Here is a 22,776-nt window from a genome sequence, read left to right on the forward strand (position 1 = left end):
CGGGTCCCGCAGAGGAACGAACGGGGCTGCCGCTGCCTCCGCTCCGGGGCCGCCCGCGGGATTGCACCAGCTGGGCAGCCAGCCCAGACGCGACTGGGCGCAGCGTGCGCGCTGGGTCCCTGCAGCAGGCCCGGGCTCCAGGGGTTCGCGCCCTGGGCACCAGAGCCACAGCCGCCAAGCGCCACATGCTTGGCCAGCGGCCACTTCCTCCCACCGCGGCAGTGGGAGCTGCAGCAGCGGCTGCTCCCAAGTCCCGCTGCCCAGGTGGGGAGAACAGCCGCCGCCTGGTCCCATGGGCCGCCTCCTTGCTCCTCCTCCAGGTACCGCCCCGCCTGAGTCCTGCCTGCGCTCGGGGCCAGACCGGACTCACACTCACCCCGGCCCCACGCTCCCAGGCCTCCCTCCAGTGCCTGGGGAAGAGGCGGGGATTTGGGGAGGGATCCAATGGGGGAAGGAGGCGGCGCGGGAGCCTTTGCTTGTTTGTCCCGTGTCCCGACCTAACATCGGTTGGGACGCGGGACAAACAAGCAAATATCGGGACGTCTGGTCACCCTACCTTAACTATGTTTAACAAAAAGATTAAAACTGAAAATTTAAAGTGTAATTTAATATTTATGCTGTTTATCTTTTTGAATTTCACTCAGCTTGAACAAAAACTAGATGAGTGTTTCACTGAAGATGCTACCTATGCCTACAAGAAGGCTTCTCCCATTGGCGTAGATAATCCACCTCCACAAGAGGTGGTAGCTATGTTGACAAAAGAAGCCCTCCTGCAGTACAGTAACTCCTCACTTAAAGTCGTCCCGGTTAACATTATGTTGCTGATCAATTAGAGAACATGCTCCTTTACGGTTGTGCAATGCTCCCTTATAAAGTTGTTTAGCAGCTGCCTGCTTTGTCCACTGCTTGCAGAAAGAGCAGCCCGTTGGAGCTAGCTGGTGGGGGCTTGGGACCAGGGTGGATTGGCAGCCACCCTCCTACCCCCTCCCTTAAGTTCCTTGTGCAGCAGCCACCCAGCAGGCTATCAATTGCCAGCAGTTCAGCTCCCCCCACTGCCATGTGCTGCTCCTGCCCTCTGCCTTGGAGCTGCTCCCGGGAACCTCCTGCATACTGGGGGGAGGTGGGGGGGGCTAATGTCAGGGTGTCCCCCTCCCCACTGCTCCTGCCCCTTGCTTACCCCATCTCCCTAGAGCAGGAGGACATGACAGGGCTCACGACAGAGGGAGCTTGCTGACAACAGCTGCTGTCTCAATTTGCTGATCTACTTAAAAAGGCAATGTACTTAGAGTGGGATCAGTGTACTTAAAGGGGCAATGTGCATCTCTCCCTCTCACACACAGGGTGTGTCTCTGTCTGCCATGCTGTCTCCCCTCCCTCCGTTTGTGCTACCTTGTAGAGTGTGAGGCTACATTAACGACGTGTTAACCCTTGAGGGCTCAGCAAAGTACTAGTTCATCATTTAGCAATGAAGCATTCCCTGGGAAATATCCCACTCTCTGACTTCACCACCTCAACCAAGCTTCACAATCTTCGTTGCTGTATACAGCATTGTTTGTTTAAAACTGTGTGTGTGTGTGTGTGTGTGTGTGTGTGTGTGTGTGTGTCTCTCTCTCGCTCTCTCGTCTGGTGAAAAAAAATTCTCTGGAACCTAAACCCGCCCTCCATTTACATTAATTCTTATGGAGAAACTGGATTCACTTAACATTGTTTCACTTAAAGTCGCATTTTTCAGGAACATAACTACAACGTTAAGTGAGGAGTTACTGTAATGACAACTTCAAGAGATCAAAAGTCATGAGAGTTTTAAAAAAAGATTATATTGTGTTTCTTAGGTCTCTCAATTTTTGAACTTCCTCTGCCTATCCCCCGAGTGTGTGCATGTGACAATTAGTGTTGCTCACTACATGTACTAGATAAGTTGATTTTGGCCCCTGCTGCAGGAGCTCTCACCCCCACTTCTGCCCATCTCCTGCCAGCAATTAATCCTGTCCTCTAGTCACTCATCAGTTCTGTCTCCACCCAACCCCGCTCAATTCAGCTCCACCTCAGTTCAGTTCCCTCACCCCCATCCCATCAGTTCAGCCCCCGAACCCTATCAACCCCCACTGCCATCAGTTCAATACTCACCCCATCTGCTCAGAACCCACAATCAATACAGATCCCTCCCCGCACCCGCAATGTCAGCCTCCAGGCTATAGCTCCAGCCTCTACAGCAATTTCTAACTAAAATTAATCCTGACTCATAATCTGTGGATAGAACTCTCAAATGTCAGGATTTTTTTTTTCCTTAGAAATCATGACTCTTGCGATTAATTCACGAGAATTGTGTCGCTGCTCCCATTAACATCGCTGTCTAGATGGGGGGTTAGGTCAATATAACTATGTTGTTCGGGGTACTATGTCACTCAGACGTAGTTATACTGACCTATCCCCCTGTGCAGACCATGCTATGTCAATTGGAGGGCTTCTCCTGTCAACATAGCCACTTCTCATGGAGGTGAAGTACCTGTGGATTTTTCACACCTTTGAACGATGTAGTTATATCAATGTAAATTTATAGGGTAGACCCGGCTTAAGTACCCATGTAGGCAGAAATACGATGATGAAAGAATTCTTCCCTTGACCTAGCTACTGCCTCTCAGGGAGGTGGCTTACCTACAGCGCCAGGAGAATCCTCCTCTCGCTGCAGTGAATACCTACACCAGAGGTGGGAGAACTACGGCCCACGGGACCATCCTGCCCAGCCCTTGAGCTCCCAGCCAGGGAGGGCAGCCCCCAGCCTCTCCCCTGCTGTCCCCCTTCCCCTGCAGCCACGCGGGCAGCTCTCTGGGCATCAGGGCTGAGCGCTCCTGGAGGGCAGAGTGGCAGCGTGTCTGGCTCCAGCCAGGCAGCGCGGTGGCCAGACATGCTGCTCTGAGTGGCATAGCCAAGGGGGTTGGGGGGTTGGATAAGCATGGGAGTCCCGGGGGTCGGGGCAGTCAGGGGACAGGGAGCGGGGGGAGCTTCCAGGGGACAGTTAGGGGCCAAGGAGCAGGGGGATTGGATGGGTCGGGGGTTCTGAGAGGGGCAGTCAGGAGGTGGGAAGTGGGAGGGGTCAGATGGGGGCAGCGGCCAGGCTGTTTGGGGAGGCACAGCCTTCCCTACCCGGTCCTCCATACAGTTTTGCAACCCCAATGTGGCCCTTGGGCCAAAAAGTTTGCCCACCCCTCATCTACACTGAAGCACTACAGCAGCACAGCTGCAGCTACCCCACTGCAGCAATTTAAGTACAGACATAGCCAAGAGTGGGGGGGATTAAAAACATACTCTTCAGCACCTTAAAACTTGAAATCTCTTATCTTGAGAAAAGCTCTGAAACTTGATGTGGTAGATCCAGCATACAAAAGATTTTTCAAATATTTCATTTTACTAATTTGCACAACAACAGTACTTGAATTATTAATGTGATTATATTTATTTCACCATAAATTCAACTTTAGTTTCATGAACAGTCTATACTTATAGAGCACTTACAAAAATATAGATCTTAACATGAATATCAATCTGAGTTTTTTGAATTATTTAATATTTTTCTACTGATCACAAATATCATTTTTTTATTTCATAAAGTTAAATAAAGTTATGACTGAGGGTACGTCTACACTACACGCTGCATCAGCAGGTAGCGATCGATCTATTGGGGATCGATTTATCGCGTGTAGCGTAAATCGCGTGTAGCATAGATAAAATTAATCCACGATCGCTCTACCATCGACTGCTGAACTCCAGCTCGGCGAGAGGCAGAAGTAAAGTCGATGGGGGAGCCGCGGCAATCAACTCCGCGCTGTGAGGACGTGAGGTGAGTCGAACTAAGATAAGTTGACTTCAGCTACGCTATTCTTGCTATTCTACGCTAGGCAGTAAGATGAAAAAAAATCACTAGGGAACTAATGAAATGTGACATCAAAAGAGCAAAATCTGAAAGTTAACCTACTGGGAAAAGAAGAGTAACAGGATTTAAATTTTCTTTTTACCAATACCTTAACTGCAATGACTAATTAACATTTTGGATAAAGAAAGCTTTTGTTAAAAAAGCAACAGCATTGCTCCTTAAATTGAGAGAGTAAAGTTGGCAATTAACATCCCTAACACTCCCTAGCAAAACCAGAACAGATGACGTCTGATATCCCTGATATTTCTAAAGTAAAAAACAAGCAGAAAAAAGCCTCTGCATTCCAGCCTCCCTTGATAAAGAAATGAGCTGCAAGCCCAATTTAAAAAAAATCTTGTGGAAGTCACCTTTCAAAACATCTTCTATATTCCTATACATTTCACATTATCAAAGTCATGCAAGCATTAGCTTTATCTTAAAATACAGCAGGAATGCATATGCAGTACTCTCAAACTACAGTCATTTGAATGCAGGTTTAAGGCAACCGTGCAAATTGACTCATACAAACCAAACTAGCACTTCTTATCAAACCCATGTTTACAGTAGGAGACACCTATAAAGAAAAGCATAATAATTTTTATTTTAAAAAAACTATTAACATCAAAAGTTAGACAAAAAGCTTTTTCACACTGTACTAACCCTATAGGTCTTAGTAGTTGCCAAAGGATCACTGTAGAGAGAAGAGGACTGTGATGGGGGGAAAAACACAATAATTTTGGCTGCAGTACAAAGAAAGAGTTAAGTCCATTGTTTTAGATTTGCAACAAAGCTCTCGGAACCTAATGAAACAGGTAAAACTTAGATCTAGTACGATAACATTTTAAAGAAACCATACATCTTGACATACGGAAGTTTATAATATGCTAATTGAAAATAATTAGTATTTCTATGGTAAAAAAGTGGCAAGAAAAAAAAGCATGAAACAGAGGACTGGATAGCTCGGTCTTGCAATTTCTCTCCTTGGTTATGAATATAAATCTGACTAAAGTCTACAATAGATAGAAATTGTTATCCTCTGATGGTAGACTTGAAGTTTATTATTTGCATTATGATAACACTTACAGTCCCCCATCATTGATCTGGGCCTTATCATGCTATGCTCTGTACAGGGCATGTGTTAAAAGTTCCTGGTTTCAGAGTTCTGCTACTAAAGGAAAGACAGTTATCTATCTATATAGTAGCGGTTTGAGATGTGGGTCAGATACTTATTCCACTCAGGTGTGTGCACGCCCCATGCACAGAATCTGAAGAACTTTGCCTAACAGTACCCATAGGGGTGGTGCTCATAGCCTCTGGTCCCTAAGCCCCTCCCCTGGTTATTTAAATGGCAGTGTCACCCTGATCCCCCCAGTTCCTTCACACCAAACATCAAGAGATGAGACTCTTATGCAGAAAGCACCATGGGTGAGTTGTGGAATACACATTTGCATAAATGGTTCAAAGAACAACAGTTATCGTCCAGGCAGGTAACCATCTTTTCATCTTTGACTGGTTCAGTCATGTATCCCACTCAGGTGATTCACAAGCTATATCAGTGGGAAGTGGGCTCAAAATCTACTTAAAGAAAAACTGCAGAACTGCCTTCCCCAAGTTTGCATCTGATGTAAATGCAATCATAATAGCATAGCATTTGGTAAAAGTACATACACAGGAGACTAGGTGCAAATGCCCAATATCAAAACATCACTGATAAGTGTGACTGATGTCACTTAAGCCCTAGTTGAATGAGCCCATAGTCTTTGTGGAGCCTGAGCTACTGCATATGCTGTCATAATACAGGAAGTTATCTGGAAATAGTCTGTGTGGAGACCACATGATCCTTCATCCTGTCTGCATAGGAGACAGAAAAGTTGAACAAATAAATGGTATAGTCCTCTCCAAATTAAAAAAGACACACATCGTCTCATAGCCAATAAATGAAGGTGCTGCTCTTCTGCACTTGAATGTGGCGGCTTAGGAAAGAATACCGGTTATTTGGTTAATGTGAAACCACTTTATACAAAAATTTAGAATGCAGCCCTGGGACTACTTAGTCTCTGAAAAACTGAGTAAATGGGTGGATCTGCCATTAAAGCCTGCAGCTCACTTACTCTTCCTGCAGATGTGAAAACATGAAAGGTGCAGGAGAGAGAGACAACAAGTTGCCAGGGGGCTCAAATGGAGAACCCATAAGGGCAGCCAGCACAATATTAAGGTCCCACAAAGGAACTGCTTAGTTTGGAATGATCCAGCTTTGGTTTGAGAATAAGCTGAGAAACAAGTGGGATTGGGGAAAAGGAATACATCAGTGCCAATCCCCAATTCAGGTGGAAGGCATCAGTTAAGGAGCCTGGACTGAGACCCACTTGAAAACAAAATTGATAGAACTTGTTATCTCATTACAAACAGGTCAATAGCCAAGATGGACCTCAGCAAACTGATCTTCATTGACTATTCACAATTCTTGGAGAAATTCCTGCTGATGTGATCAGGAAATGATTCTGGACCCCTGGTAAATGAGATTCCATGTCTTCGCTTCCATATTTAAGCATCTCAGGATGAATGCCATCCAAATAAGGTGCCTTGTTGTTTTTCATCTTCTGCAACGCTTTTTTTACTTCTTCAATTTTTACCTTTGGTGCACACATACCTTAGTGGAATACACGTCTGCAACCACTCAAAGCAGCACAAGAAGTGTCACATCTTGGGAAAGTCTGTTGGGCTAGTTACGAACTTGAGGACTAATGTTTTTCCAAGATAAGGAAAGATGAGCAGAAAAGTTTTATTTTTAGTACCAATTTATATTTATGAAGCTGTAAAGAGGTTGGATCAAGTAAAACAGACTAATTATAAGGGCTTACGATAATAGAAAAGTTATTTAATTTAGGCACATTTCACAAATCAAAATAAATAATTATTTTACAGAAAATTGTAAAAAAATTGAACTTTTGGCCTCTCTTATTATTCTGAATGATTTCCCTAGTTTGCCTGGGCAATTCAGTTAAAGCTGGCCTTGAAAAGCACGTAAGTAAACTTAAAACTCAATTTAAAATCAAACATACAGTAATCAATTTTAAGTGGTTTAGGTTATGAATTATCTCAAAACATGCAGGAAACAAAACTGCTTCTATGTTATTCATCAAGCTCTACAGTGACAGACAACAGTCCCTCATAAATTTATCTGAGCAGCAATGTTAAAAACTAAGCAAGCATTCCAAGTTATGCTAATATTAGTTTTAATACTCCAGAATCTTAAGAGGAAAAAAACATGCATAATAATTATGCAGAAACCAAAGTACAGACAGACCCGAGTATGGTAGGAAGAGATTGGTTTGCTATGTCTAAGGCTGCTATAATTTCTTTGGTCATGATAAAATCCACTCTGTAAAAAATAAAAAAATTGTACATAAAGTTATTGTGAACAAGAATTAAACCACAATGATGCCCCACAATGATGCCCAGACATCCCCAAACTTGTAAACAGACATTAAAAGTTATCCCTCATTTTTTTTAGGGCCAGGGCTCAAAATTGGTGCAATTTTCTGAAGGAAAAATGGCACACAGTTTTTTTTTTTTTTTTAAAAGAGTACTCTTTAAAAAAATATGGAAAATGACAACAACATTTAAAAAATGCCTCATCCAGCTGGAGAAGAAAATATGGGTTTGTTTTTTGCCCCACGCAAAACCAAGGAATGTCCCTGAAAAACCTGACAAGTGAATAATTATTACTTCAAAAACTTGACAACATCAAATAATAATAAATCAGAACACATTTATGCTTATTTGTTTAATCTGTTTCCATTAGATAATTTGTTGAATCAGAATTTGAAAGTAGAGAGAATTCATTAGTATGTAATAGTCTGTATCTTCACTACATCTTCAAAACACTAGTGAAAATATTTAATAAACCAGGCACCAATCCGACAAACACATAAGCATATGCGTAGCTTTACATATGCTTAACTTTACAACTGTGAATAGTCCCACTGACACTCACTAGTGGAGTTAAACATGTGCTAAGTGTGTGACGGATCAGGGCCTGACTATCTTTCTTACACCACTGTTCTCAGAGAAAAACACACTGAAAGCTTATTGATGACATTTCTGATTATCTACATTGTGGAACTTAACCCCCTATTTTCTTAACTATAAAAGTGTGTGTGTTTAAAGGGATCAAAAAGCACTGATCCATATTTCCACTGGAATCAGCGCAACTCAGTGGGGAGTAAAGAACAATATATGCACATCCCTTTGCGAAACTGGCTATATCTGTGTGCATGCACGCACAAAGACAGCATGCAAGGGCACGTGTATTGGGATGTAGCAAATTGTGGCTCTTTGGAAAGAGTGGCATTTTAAAAAAATGTGGCAGAAACTATACAGTGCTGTGAAAATAAGAAAATATTTCAGTAGTGAGAGAAAAAGTATAGATTCAAGGTGTGATTTTTCAAAGGTGGCCTAACTCTGTGCCCATTTAATCAATGACTCGGACCTTTCGAAAATACCTTCCTAAATATATGTATTTTTTAATTAAATATTTCCTGTCAATATCTTATCTTTTAAATTGTACACTTGGACATTCTACAACCGCTTTCTGGAGATCACAATAATCCCAACATCTTTTTTAAAAAAGTCACTGATATGGTGTCAAATGTTTATGGCAAACTTAACCTGCACAACAGAATTTAAGCTAAAGACGCTCCCCAACTTACACAAATGTTCCGTTCCGGAACACCTTGCGTAATTCGAATTTTGCGCAAGTTGGAAACATATTTCCGACCATTACACAAAAAAACACTCCTATTTTTAGTTTATAGAACTTTTTCCGTAAGCTCGGCTTTGCGTACGTAAGGTTTATGTAACTCTGGGAACGTCTGTACTCGCTACTGATAGAATCGGCGGTAGATATGAAGTAGGTTCCTCTGTCCCCGCAGAGCAAATGAAATGAAATCAAATGAAAAAAATGAAAATAAATTTTCATCCACAAAAGTATTACTATTGCAAATATTTCCAAAAGCTTAGCAAAGACCTCTTTGTACATGATTGAAATTCTGCTCTGAGTAGTACACACATAATTCTGCTGACATGACTGGAGTTGCAATCAAATCAGATTTGATATGGGCCAAATTCAGAGCAGAATTTGGCCCATACCATCACATAGGTCACTTAAATTTCTTTTACTATAACCAAGACATGCATAGCCCCAGTATAGTAAACATATATAGAATTTACTTGTAAAGGACCCTCTGTACTTATTTAGTATATTCATAACAAATATTGCATGAGAACACTAACCAAGAGATCTTTATGGGAACTAGAAGACTTCTTTATTCCGTGAAAGTCACTGTAAGCAGGATTCTATAAGTAAAAATTTAGAAAGTAAACACTAACCAACAACAGCATCTTCAACACCAGAGCATAATAAAAGAAGGAACATGCAATTCTTAACAAAACGCTCAGCATTCTAGAGGAGCATGGCCGTAGAAAACACTGACTAAAATACCAGATGCAGGTTGATCATATCACTAAACCCAGACGAAGGGTCAGATGAGTGTGACTGCAACTTCGCCTGTCTTGAGTTATCCAGTAAAGACAACCAGTGTTCAATATTCACAGTAGTTCTCAAAAAAGTAAAAATGTGCTAATTTGAAAAAATAAGCTTAAAGATAAAAATATTAATAGTGTATTCCTTTCACCTACTTAACCTCTCTCATGGTTTATTCAAAGTTTATGGGTGTTAATTTAGTTTGTTTGTTTACAGGTTCATGTTAGTAACAAAAATGTTTGATTCCTGTCTCTGCTTAAAGGGATCTGCACAGTCCCTGATCCCTGTGTTTGAGAATTTTAGATATTTTGGGGTTGTTGTATCTAGCCCTTATGATTTTGTGACCCATATGTAACAGATACAATCTTTTCTTTCTCCGTTTACAGAGAGTCTGAATCAAGAGGCATGAATTACTTACAGCCCAAGTCTCAGACACAGAGCAAAATCTCAGCAGGCTCTACAATGAGAAGTGGAAGAAATCCTTCCTGGACAGGTCTCTGAGCTGGCTCCAGCCTAAAAGCTGATGTGGCCACTGTAATATTTATGCTAATGCAGCTACGGGGTAGGTGGTGAACCATTTGGATTGCACGTAGCAACAGATAAACTAGTCTTGGCCACAAATCCTTGCTGCACAATGGCATGCCCTGACAGGCAGGGCTCTGTGGTATGTGAACCTCCTCTGTATTATTTGCCTCAGGATTATTTGCCCCTAACTGATGTATGAAGTGCCTTCCAGTCATCAGAACACCTCTCCTTCTGTGTATACTCTATGTACTTTTTTTTTTTTAAACAGGATTTCCCACCATTCCAAATACCACATCTGTCCCACTGATATAAGCAACTTTGCGAGTCCTAGTGTATATGAGCTGGCAGTTCACCCCACTATTTTAGGATCATGCAGCAGCCAGTATGGGCGCAGGGTTCTGCCTAGGTGAACAAGTTGCAAGATCAGGGCATTAGCAGCTATCATAAAGTAGTATATTTTCATGCAAAATAAGAGTATATTAGTTTTCGAAAATGTATGTTTCCTCAGTCTAAATTGTATGCCAAGTTAAATGGAAGTAATATTTTTAAAATGGCAGAGATAAGTAGAAAAGACTTTAAAGGATCCCCATGCCAATACCATGGACTTCAGAACTGTAATTATAATGCTATTATAATATTACCTTCAAATAGAAAGTAATTTAACAATGAATGACACATATAGATGGTTATTTAGATTTAAAATTGTATATTCTATAACTTAATTTTTTTGTCAGAAAAGTAGTTATACATGCACCCTTCCAAAATAGTTACATTTGTAATCATAGCCTAACAGAAAACACAGTAGGCAAGATCATTTTAGTGATAATTTTTTTAAGAGCTCACTATCATTCAAAATTAATGTGATCAGGTCTCTTAAAAGTTTGAAAGTAGCCGTTATTCACATAGAGACATGCGAATTGTCTACGTACTGAGAGTGAATGTCTTGTAGATCTATCCTTCACACCATCACACTAAAAGGCATGGTAAACCAACGATGAAGAAAGAAGAATTTTAGAATGCCAAGGCAACAGGAAAACAGGACAGAAAAAAATAAAAATCTAAAATGTTTATATCAATAAAGTAGTAGTCAAAAATTAAGAGGATTAAGAGAATCACAGATTTACAGAGTACAACATAAAAATTCACACTAAAGAATATTATGCATCACAAACTGGCATTTTTGAGGGAAAATAGATTTTTTTTAAATTAGAATGGCTATTTCTTAGCACACTGCTAAAAATGTGCAAATTTCTGAAAAGTAGTGCTGTCGATTAGACGCAGTTAACGTACGCCATTAATTCAAAAAAATTAACTGTGATTAAAAAAAGTATCGTGATTAATCGCACTGTTAAACAATAGAATATCAATTGGAATTTATTAAATATTTTGGGATGTTTTTCTACGTTTTCAAATATATTTATTTCTATTACAACACAGAATACAAAGTGTACAGTGCTCACTTATTTTTTATTACAAATATTTGCACTGTAAAAATCATAAAGATAGTATTTTTCAATTAATCTCCTACAAGTACTGTAGTTCAATCTCTTTTTCGTGAAAGTGTAACTTACAAACGTAGATTGTTTTTGTTCGTTTGTTACATAACTGCATTCAAAAACAAAACAATGCAAAACTTTAGAGCCTACAAATCCATTCGGTCCTACTTCTTGTTCAACCAATTGCTAAAACAAACAAGTTTGTTTACATTTATGGAAGATACTGTTGAATGCTTCTTATTTACGTCAGCTGAAAGTGAGAACAGACATTCGCATGGCACTTTTGTAGCCGGCGTTGCAAAGTATTTACGTACTAATATGCTAAACATTCATATGCCCCTTCATGCTTCGGCCACCATCCCAGAGGGCATACTTCCATACTGATGATGCTTGTTAAAAAAAAAAATGTGTTAATTAAATTTGTGACTGAACTCCTTGGGGGAGAACTGTATGTCTCTCGTTCTGTTTTATACAGATTCTGCTATATATTTCATCTTATAGCAGTCTCAGATGATGACCCAGCACATGTTGTTCGTTTTAAGAACACTTTCACTGCAGATTTGACAAAACGCAAAGAAGGTACCAATGTGAGATTTCTAAGGATAGATACAGCACTCAACTCAAGGAGTTCAGTCACAAATTTAAGTAACGCATGTCTTTCAGAAGTCTTAAAAGAGCAACACTCTGATGCGGAAACTACAGAACCCAAACCACCAAAAAAGAAAATCAACCTTCTGCTGGTGACATCTGACTCAGATGATGAAAATGAACATTCGTTGGTCCGCTCTGCTTTGGATCATTATCAAGCAGAACCCATCATCAGCATGGACGCATGTCTTCTGGAATGGTGGTTGAAGCATGAAGGGCCATATGAATCTTTAGCGCATCTGGCATGTAAGTATCTTGCGATGCCAGCTACAACATGCCATGCAAACGCCTGTTCTCACTTTCAGGTGACATTTTAAACAAGACGTGGGCAGCATTATCTCTTGAAAATTGTAACCAAACTTGTTTGTCTGAGCGATTGGCTGAAGTAGGACTGAGTAGATTTGTTTGTTCTAAAGTTTTAAATTGTTTTATTTTTGAATGCAGTTATTTTTTGTACAAAATTCTACATTTGTAAGTTCAACTTTCATGATAAAGAGATTGCACTACAGCACTTGTATTAGGTGAATTGAAATATACTATTTCTTTTGTTTTTTACAGTGAAAATATTTGTACAAAAAATATAAAGTGAGCACTGTACACTTTGTATTCTGTGTTGTAATTGAAATATATTTGAAAACGTAGAAAACATCCACAAATATTTATATACATGATATTCTATTATCGTTTAACAGTGCGATTAATCGCACAACTAATTTTTTCATCACTGGACAGCCCTACTGAAAAGTGAGATGATTTGTGACAACAGTCAGCTAGCCCTACATGACCAGTTTTCATACCGCTTGAATATCAGAGCTTTAAATATTTACACAAATTCTGTTACAACATCTGTATGAGAATGTGGAAACACTCTGGAAAATGACTCCCTAATAATACTATTGTAGTTGTAGGGTTCCGTGCTTACTGTCTCGCAATACCAGACATCAAATTTGCTCAACTTACAGATACAAAAATACTTTAAGTGTTAGTCTTGGGATGTGAAAGTAAATCTGTGTTCTTTCTGGGTTATACATTTTTCAAGATTCCACAACTGTAACTTAGTTAACCAATCTGTTGGTGATGCATAAGCCACAAAAGCATCCAGATCCCTCTTCTATTGATGTTGGCTTTGCAATGCTGTCAGAAATAAGAATTTATTCTTGATAGTGAAGCAAGCAGATACAGATTTTTAGTACTCATAGGAAGCAGAACTGTTGAGAATGCTGGTGTTATTTAAGTGTCACTTTTCTGACTAACAGGAATTTAAAAAAAAAATGGAAACTGGTGTCAGAACCTTTCTATACACTATTCATGCTACAACTGAAGCCAAAACTTGTGTGGTTTTTTTTTTCATTAAGACATTTAAACTGCTAAGAGGAGACTTATAAGGATAACCTCTTGGTTGTTAATTTGATTCTCTGAATATCTGTCTTCACACCCAGACTCAGGTCTGGTTTTCTTTTTAAGCTGCACCATTTTAACTAAAAAACTGTGATTTTAAATGCAACACATGGAAACAGATCAGACTGAAGAGTGCCGTTGCCATCAAAACCCCATATATGGGATTACGGTTACGATTTAGTCATAGGTATTTTTAGTAAAAGTCATGGACAGGTCAGGGGCAAGAAACAAAAAGTCACAGACCGCTGCTCCGCGGCAGCACCTGGGACCAGTGGCCAGGATCAGTGCCAGAGCAGCAGCTGGTGCGGCTGACCCCAGGGCCGCCCCAGCTGCTCAGGCAGCCCTTGGGTCAGCCGCACCAGCTGCTGCAGCTGCACAAGTCCCAGAAAGTCACAGAATCCGTCACCTCTGTGAAAGACTCTCAGCCTTAATCATAATTAAAGGCTACAATTTAATCATAGGTATTTTTAGTAAAAGTCATGGACAGGTCAGGGGCAAGAAACAAAAAATCTCTGCCCGTGACCTGTCCATGACTTATACCATAAATATTCATGATTTAATCTTTTTTGGAGGATTGGGGGGGGTGGCACCAGCTGCTGGGAAGGGGAGAGCCCCAGGGGCCTGCTGCCACTCAGGCCGCTGTTGTGGGGGAAGCCCGAGGGGGCCAGCCACTGCTCCGGCCACCCTGGGACCACTGCCAGGAGCCACCTACCTGCATCGGATCCCATCAGCCTCAGGACTGCTCCGCAGGCGGTCCCCAGGGCCAGCCACATTGGCCGTTGCTCGGGCAGTCGCTGGGGCCAGCTGCCCAGGGCCACCTGAGCAGCAGCACATGCAGCTGGCCCCAGGGCTGATGCCGCTCCAGCAGCGGCTGGTATGGCTGGCTGCGGGGCCGCCTGAGTGGCTGACTGCAAAACCACTGCAGGGGTCAACCACACTAATTGCTGCAGAAGTCACAGAGGTTGCAGAAAGTCACAGACTCCATGACTACCGCGACCTCTGTGACAAACACGGAACCCTAATCATAATTAATTAACAATTCAACCAACTTCAGAAAACATTAAAATCTGCATATAAACATTACAGATAAAATTGCCTAAGCTAGAATAATAGTTATCCTTCATTTTCTTATTTCAGCCCAGCTCACGAGACTAAAAGTGCAGTATATACCCCAAAAAGATATGGCTTGAGCAATCTACAAATTGAAGCTTGAAGCAGTCTCCTGCCAAAAGTTGCAGCAGAGAATCTACATTGAATTTAATGCAGTGGTTTTCAAGCTTTGTCATCTCAACACATTTCTGTTGAGGAACTGGAAGACCACCTCTTCCCACAACAATGTTCCCACATTGGTTTGCTGAGCCAAAATAAAACTTAAGCCACAGATTTCTTAGAGCCTTCAAATTCATTTTCACTGGAAGAAAGCTGTATTATACAAACAACACACTCCAGTAACTACTGTTTTCCATTAAAATAATGTGTTCTAGCTGAAATAAGTGTTCAGTATTTTATTACTATTTTTGATCAGTAGGCACACAAAATGTTATATTACATGAACAAGTCAAAAATGCTCATTTCCAGGTTACACACCACAAGATCTCTCCTTCTGGGGGTGGTTGTTCTGCTGCTACGAGACCCACTGACATCCAAAGATGAACTCTTAGGAATTAAATTGTAGAAGATTATGAATTTCAAATACGGTATATAAATGGTAAATAAATTCAAAATAAAAAACTGCTTTTAACAGAGATATATATAAATCTGTACTCTATGCATGGTGAGCAGCGTAATAAAGCTAATTTTATGCACTAGGAATGACAGTATAATTTAAGAGTGAGTTGTGTGATCACCACTGACAAGTACTACAGATGACCATCTCATGTGCTATTTCTAACCACTAGTTTGTGCTTTCTTTAATTGTGTTTTATTTCTTAAAGAACGAGAAACAACATGACTGCTTTGAGCAAATTATTTTCTCTTTGGAAAAGATGAAAAAAGGCTAATGTTTATCTACCAAATTAGTTTCTCTAATTTCTGGTGTGGGTATAATAATGAAGTAACTTAAGAATACATGTTCTCTGCTTCTGCAAGAGTGCAAAAACAGAACATAGGACCAACACACAGATCTCTCTAAGTGTGAAAATCCTCCAAATATTAATGATTAACCTGTTGAAATGGAGATAGTAGTTGCCCCCCCAATGACTAACATCTACTCTACTTATTTTTTTTTAAAAAAAATAAATAAAAAAAATTCATTTTCTGATATAGCGGTAAAACTAAACTGAAAAGTTTTCAAAATAAATCACTTAAAAATGTATAGTGTGTACCTTCTAAAAATGAAATCTACATATACCTCTGAGTTGGGAAGAATATGTATTAAGGTTATAACAACGAAGAAGAATGCACTTTTATGTAGAAATCCACGATTAAATCAAGTCTTCCTTACTACTGATTTAAATCAATTTGATTTACATCAAATCCACCCTGGCTAACAACAAGTATAGTAACTCCTCACTTAACATTGTAGTTATGTTCCTGAAAAACGTGACTAAGTGAAACGATGTTAAGTAAATTCAATTTCCCCATAAGAATTAATGTAAGGGGGGGACGGGATTAGGTTCCAGGGATTTTTTTTTTTTTTTGCCAGACAAAGGGCATTATATACATTTTAAATAATTTTAAACAAGCAATTTAATACTACGCTGGGGAAGGGGGGGAAGAGTAGTGTGCACGGGCTGTGTGTTTACAAACATACTGCACCATACTATAGTTGGGAGGTGCCCCTGCCTTACCCTACACATGCACAGCCCACTGGCACTGGAGATGAGGTAGGCAAGGAGGTTGAAGGTGCTGTAGGCGAGGAGAAGCACATTGTGCAGCAGCGGCAGTTTCCCCTACTCTACTAGCACCAGGGGCAGGAGGGGCTCAACCCTCAGCCCACCTACTCCCCCTCTTCCCCCAAGTCCCCATCCTTGACCTGCCTCTTCTCCCGCCACCACCTCCCCCTTTACTTCCCATACTGTGTCCTCACTCCTCCCCCCTCCCTCCCTTCCCTTCTAAAGGCCGCTTGCCGCTGGCGGGAGAGGGAGGGGGAGCCTGCACACCGAGTCCTCGCTCCTCCCCCAAAACGCCGCAAGCCAGCCGACTGCCGCAGGTGGGGGGGAGGGAGAAGGCGCTGATCCGTAGGGTCTGCCGGTGGGCAGGAGGTGCTGGGGGGGAGGGGCGGGTGGACACGACAGAGGGATGCTGCCAGCTGTGGAGAAAGCAAGCAGCCAAACAATGCAAGAGTGGAGCACTACACAACTTTAAAATGAGCATGTTCCCTAATTGATCAGCAACGTAACAATGAAACAACGTTAACCAGGACGACTTAAAGTGAGGAGTTACTGTATGTGATTTTTTTTAGTTTGCTTCCAATGGAAGTAAAATTATTCTATGTAATCAATATCTGAACTGCTTGTGTTTTGGGGCTTATTTCCAAACTCAAACTAAGTTAATTATTTTATGTTTATACTATAATTTAGTAGCTTAAGTAGGTTTTGGGGTTTTTTTTGTTTTTTTGGGGGGGGAAATCAAGGTATCTCATAGTACAAACAACATGAGATTCTAAAGATTTATTTTAAAAGATTCCAATAAATTGATACAAGATACAATTAAAATGTTGACATGAACACACTACCCCATTTATATTGATTAAAACAGATAAGTTGCATGTAGTATCAAAGTTCATACAAACTATGTACTAACCCTATGACTGCCAATACTTCGAGCAGACACCAAGTCATCTGCTCCCTGATAACAAAAATGAAAGCAAAATGAAGTTAAATGTTTGTTTGTTAAAGTAAAGCCTAACAGGGAGAAGGGAGAGTTTATAGATTAGCACAAACCAGATAGGAATGACGACTAGACGGGAGAGAATACCTGGCTCTCTCTGAATCTTCCTGAGAAAGAAGAAATGTAAAAAGTTATTTAATGAAAAAAACAAAATAAAAGCAAGCAAACAGAAGAGCATGCAGTACTTATCTTCCACACAGATAAGAATTTGGAAAATCAACTGAAGCAAATGAATCAATTCATGTCAGATGAACACTGCTTTCATTTCGACTCAAAGGCAGATGTCTACCACACTATGTTAAGAAAGTGCAGTTGACGTGACATTTAATTAAAGGTAAAAAATGGACAATCTTTTGCTGGTTGGGCAGAAATATGATATATCTAGAATAAATGTAGAAGAGTCTCATTAAAGACTAAAACAAACAAAAGAAACCCAAGAATTACACTCTAGAGAAGTTTATCAAAACAAGATTGTGAAAGTTGATTCCAAAGTTACTGAAGAATTGGGGAGGGTTTACTATAACCTGGAAATAAGGGAATCTTTGTGGGAAAACTGGGAACAAAAAATAAAAGAGGGGAAAAACTATTGTTTTAATTGCCAGAAGCACCTTAAACATAAAAAATGTTTAGTTACAGCAGGGGTTTGCAAACTGGGGGTTGGGACCCCTCAGGGGGTTACGAAGTTATTGCATGGGGGGGGCGCATGAGCTGTCAGCCTCCACCCCAAACCCTGCTTTGCCTCCAGCATTTATAATGGTGTTAAATATGTAAAAAAAGTGGTTTTAATTTGTGTGTGGTGGGGGGGTGGTCACACTCAGAGGCTTGCTATGTGAAAGGGGTCACCAGTACAAAAGTTTGAGAACCACTGAATTACAGGGAATAAATACATTATGAAATTCTGTTTCAATTTAAACCATTCAGTATAAAACTTCACATTTGAACTGGACCCACTTGTAAAAAAATACAAGTCCTTCAAAACAATTTTCTTGCCCTCTCTAGTCTTCCACCTCTCTAAAGGTCATAAAGTGCTAGCAGTCAGACCTCACCTATCAACAGGGTAAAGAAGGGGTCCATTCCAGCAACACCTTTTAGACTGTAATAGAAGTGATATTAGTTTGGGACTTAGGGTCCCTCATTTATACTACACTTTTAGCCAAGTTTTCAACCACATGGTTGACTCCAAAAATTATTTGTGCCCACATTCAAAATGGATAATACATGATAAGTAACCTTTGTGGCTAACAGCGGCCTGCCCCTGGAAGCAGCCAAGATTGGCAAATGGTTGCCCTCCTTAAGAATTCATAACACTTATTTTGGTATATAAAAAACCTCCCCCAACTATGCCTGTGCAACTGTTGGCCAACATTCCTTTTCCCTGAGTACTGCAGTAATATATTCCAGAGTGCATTACCCGACATGTGCTTGGGCACTCTTTGGCAATTTTTACCTCTATATAACCCATCACAAAAGGCTATCCTGCCTACATAACCAAGAAATGGCAAGCAACTGTAAAGTAGTCAGCACTCTCAATCACAGACCTTAGTGAACACTGCAGTGTCCATTACAGGCAGATTGTTGAAGCTGGTGTTCATTTCTGCTGTTACCATATATGATTACCAATTTTAAAAGGGTAGGTGTTCAGGATCTATGCTTTGTCTAACAAAGACGTCAGGCCCGGCTTATGATCGAAAGCAAGGAAGGCATTTAGGCAGATCTGAATTCTGCTTAAAGGCAACAGAAAGTTAAGCAGATGGCCAGGAATTTAAGGGAGAATGAAATCCACTCAAATGCCTGTCAATGCAGAGACCAAAAAAAAACCACCATCAAGACAGTGATGGTCCAGTATCACTGGGCAGGAAGCACCAACTGGGTGTCCAGCAACCAGCTGACAACCTGATCCTCCTTTGAGGGACTAGACTGAATTCTCAAGATAAGGCAGGCCATCACACAGTGGAACAAAAATGGAAATCTACACACACTCACCCTAGCATGAGACCAGAGATGACAAAGAGTTGGTATGGCAGCACATGAACACTGATGGTGTTTAAGGCGATGTCATCACCACAGAGTTAACTTTGATTATCTATACTTGAGCTAGATTAACTAGAGAGGAATTAACTCAAGTGAGTGGCCACACTGCAAAACAACACTTGCGCTGCACAGAGTGATTGTATGAGCAGCTGGTGAGCTGTGCTAACTCTAAATGTAGTCTATACCCCTGGATAGGTTAGGCAACTCTCGTTAATAGCAGCACCACACTCAACTGAAGGATTTGTGTATATAGAGATGGGACTCTTGGTGGGGTTGCACTAGAGCGGGGGTAGGCAACCTATGGCACGGGTGCCGAAGTCGGCACACGAGCTGATTTTCAGTGGCACTCACAGTGCCCGGGTCCTGGCCACTGGTCTGGGGGGTGGGGGGGCTCTGCATTTTAATTTAATTTTAAATGAAGCTTCTTAAACATTCTGAAACCTTATTTACTTTACATACAACCATAGTTTAGTTATATATTATAGACTTATAGAAAGAGACCTTCTAAAAAAGTTAAAATGTATTATTGGCACGCAAAACCTTAAATTAGAGTGAATAAATGAAGACTCGGCACACCACTTCTGAAAGGTTGCCGACCCCTGCACTAGAGTTATATCTCAAGTCAACTCTCCAGTGAAGACAAACCCTAACAAGTACATTAAACTATAATGAATAATAAGCACTTGGACCCTGAGATAACTGCTTTTAAATTAAACAGTTTGTGGAGGATTGACAAGATAAAAGTAAAATTAGACAGACTGATTCAGTTGCAATTTCAGCAGGCTATGAAGTCAGTGTGATGTTTAATTTGTGAATCAACTTTGGAACTACAATGCATAGAAGCCAAATGATATGGTTACAATATTCCAACAATCAAATGTACTCTTTGAACATTAATAGCATGGCAATTTTTATTAATAGGTTACAATCAATCCAAAAATAAAAAACAAAGTTCATGCTCTTACACCTTTAAGAAAACAAAAAACCACAGAACGTATTCTAAAGAAATATATTAAAAGGTTAAATGCCTGGACATGTTTCAGTTTTTCTTGTTAAATGGATTACATGCAATTTGGAGTGAAAAAAAATTAATTAATTAATTCCTTCTAGCTATAAACTCAATTTGTAAGGGTTAGCATAAAAATGTGAAAATTTAACCCTCTGAAAACTATAAGACTTCTCTATAGAATTGCTTACAATATCTCTGATTATGTTGCCGTTTTTCATATTTTGAAGTTACATTCTGCTAAATTATATTTGAATCTGATTTACTTTAATCTTAATACAGGTCATTACATATTAAGAACTTTTCATAAAACAAATCATCATATCTAAATTTTGCTTTTAGAAAAGCAAAGATAGGCCTACAAATTTGTGAAAACAGTTCTCTAATTATACAGCTGAATAAAAGTAAACAGACTGAGGAGCACTGTGCTATAATTCAACTCTTATCTCTATGCCATCCCATTTAGAGGAACCAGGCTTGCATTCTTTTTCACCCCAAAGTCCCACTGGAATCAACTGGAAGTTTGGAGTCCAGAATGCAAGAGTAAGCTGCCTCTGCCCGCCCCTCCCTCTTATTTTTAAAGATAGAAAGAAAAGTTGGAAGGTACAGTATAATCAATTTTAAACTGACTTTTTGTTTTGTTTAAAGAAAGTATTAGCCACTGAAAGATAGCCTGGATCATCTGTGGAAGGAAACACCTGCCAGTCTAATCAAAGAAGAATACAGAATAAGGCAGGTCTACAAAAAAGATAAAGTAAGATGTGGAAGTTAGTTAACGTAGAAACATTTACAATTTTAAAAATAAGCCTTTGCCAACATAAAGCTACTTTAATTCCATTCTGAATGCAATTGTATAAACTTTAAACAAAGTCACTGTGGAAGAGAAAATGGCACACTTCCAATGTTTTTTGCCTCTGTGCAGTGTCCTATATGTGACCTTATGTAATGATTTTTTTCCAATCAGTCATAAAATGTGTTCACGCTTTGCAAACCATTAGTAAATGTATTCCCTCCAAGTCTACTTTAGTTCTGAAAGTGTAAACAACATGCACAACAGGCAGTCCTGGCCTACCATCCACTTTTGGATACGTCCCCATTTTCTATCATATGAGCGATGAGAAAGCTACAAAATGTTTAAAAAAAATTAATACAGAAAAGGCATCATAGAGATTACATCATCTTGTACAATTTACAATTCACTGTCGCATGTAATTGCCCACAGAATAGGAGATCTGTAAATTTATTTTAGGTAACACAATTAGAATAATTAAAGCCAAATACAAAAGAAGTTCCTCAAGAAGTTCTGCCTTGATTTCTAATTCACTCCATACCATCACACAAAATTGTCAAATTCTCACAACTCTATGGAAGAATTTAAGAGAGACTGCCATTTTTTAAATTCATTCATTTCAAGTGAATGTCATTTTTATTATAAATGCAAGAATATCAGAATAATCTACAGAACTAACTAGTGTGTTTATTCTTTAACAGACAGAGAGGGAGGGATGAAATCCTGGTTTCGTTGCAGTCAAAGGGAAAACTCCAATTCACTTCACTGGGGCCAAGAGGCATACAATCCCACAAGTATGCTAAGTGAAAAGGCAGGTTTCTGTATACATTTCACCATAGTCTATGTATCACTTTTAATTAGTGTTCCCATGATACCCATTAGTGTTTTTCATTTTTTCATCCTAAACATGGAGTCCTGCTAAAAAACCTTTTCAATTAACTGTTATCTTATGTCCAAACACTCTTGTACAGATTAGTCAGACGGGTACCATGCTTGTAGATTTGTTCTTTTCATTTTTAACAGAACACCATCAACTTGGAAAAAAATTCAGACAGAACTGTGATTTATTTTTAAAAGTAACAACTAGGAATATTATAAATAAGATTCAGTTTGTTTACTTTGAACAATTGACAGCATTTTGGGTGCAATCAGATACCCCTGCTTACAGAATGGGTTTTCCACAGCAACAGTAGAGGAAAAAAAAAAATCTATAAACCAAGAAAATGTCCTTGTAAAACAATATGAAGTGTCAGCTGACACAGGGGTAGGTTTGGTATTTTAAATTTTTTTAATTCATTTTATAAAATTGCCTGGATTTCAAATTAAAGATGTTCCTTTAATGAAAGCATTAAAATAGCCTTTTTTTTATATTCAGAGTTAGTTATATGGGCAGTGCTGTTGTGCTATGTATTGTTTACTGAAAATAAATTACCAAGTTAAAAGGACAACAGTCCATTTTCAAAGGAAAACATTTAGGTCAGTCCATGTCTTTGAGCAGTTTTGTTTTTAAGCAATTAATTTATTGCATTTGTTCAAGTTATATTATATAAAACTGCTGTTTATTACAAAAAACATTCCAACAACTGGAGTCCCATG

At 39.8% G+C, this 22,776-nt stretch overlaps 1 protein-coding gene across 11 annotated transcripts in view; it reads right to left on the reverse strand.

Annotated features, from left to right (window-relative positions):
* The window catches only part of LRRFIP2 (LRR binding FLII interacting protein 2), a 105,184-nt gene that overhangs the window by 50,121 nt on the left and 32,287 nt on the right, over window positions 1-22,776 (reverse strand). For 4 of the 11 annotated variants that reach the window (XM_039522778.1, XM_039522779.1, XM_039522774.1 and 1 more), the window contains exons 4-12: window positions 21,463-21,513; window positions 17,407-17,460; window positions 17,267-17,311; window positions 15,110-15,178; window positions 10,910-10,951; window positions 9,206-9,268; window positions 7,218-7,292; window positions 4,571-4,618; window positions 4,440-4,484 (exon numbers count right to left, since the gene is read on the reverse strand). The exons of 2 other annotated variants lie outside the window; for them this stretch is intronic. In XM_039522778.1, coding sequence (XP_039378712.1) covers window positions 4,440-4,484; window positions 4,571-4,618; window positions 7,218-7,292; window positions 9,206-9,268; window positions 10,910-10,951; window positions 15,110-15,178; window positions 17,267-17,311; window positions 17,407-17,460; window positions 21,463-21,513 — 492 coding nt within the window. The remainder of the gene's footprint in view (window positions 1-4,439; window positions 4,485-4,570; window positions 4,619-7,217; window positions 7,293-9,205; window positions 9,269-10,909; window positions 10,952-15,109; window positions 15,179-17,266; window positions 17,312-17,406; window positions 17,461-21,462; window positions 21,514-22,776) is intronic. 5 more of the 11 variants (XM_039522780.1, XM_039522776.1, XM_039522777.1 and 2 more) reach the window with 4 other exon arrangements.

The sequence above is a fragment of the Mauremys reevesii genome, linkage group 2 (genome assembly GCF_016161935.1).
Source record: "Mauremys reevesii isolate NIE-2019 linkage group 2, ASM1616193v1, whole genome shotgun sequence".
NCBI classification, from domain to species: domain Eukaryota; kingdom Metazoa; phylum Chordata; order Testudines; family Geoemydidae; genus Mauremys; species Mauremys reevesii.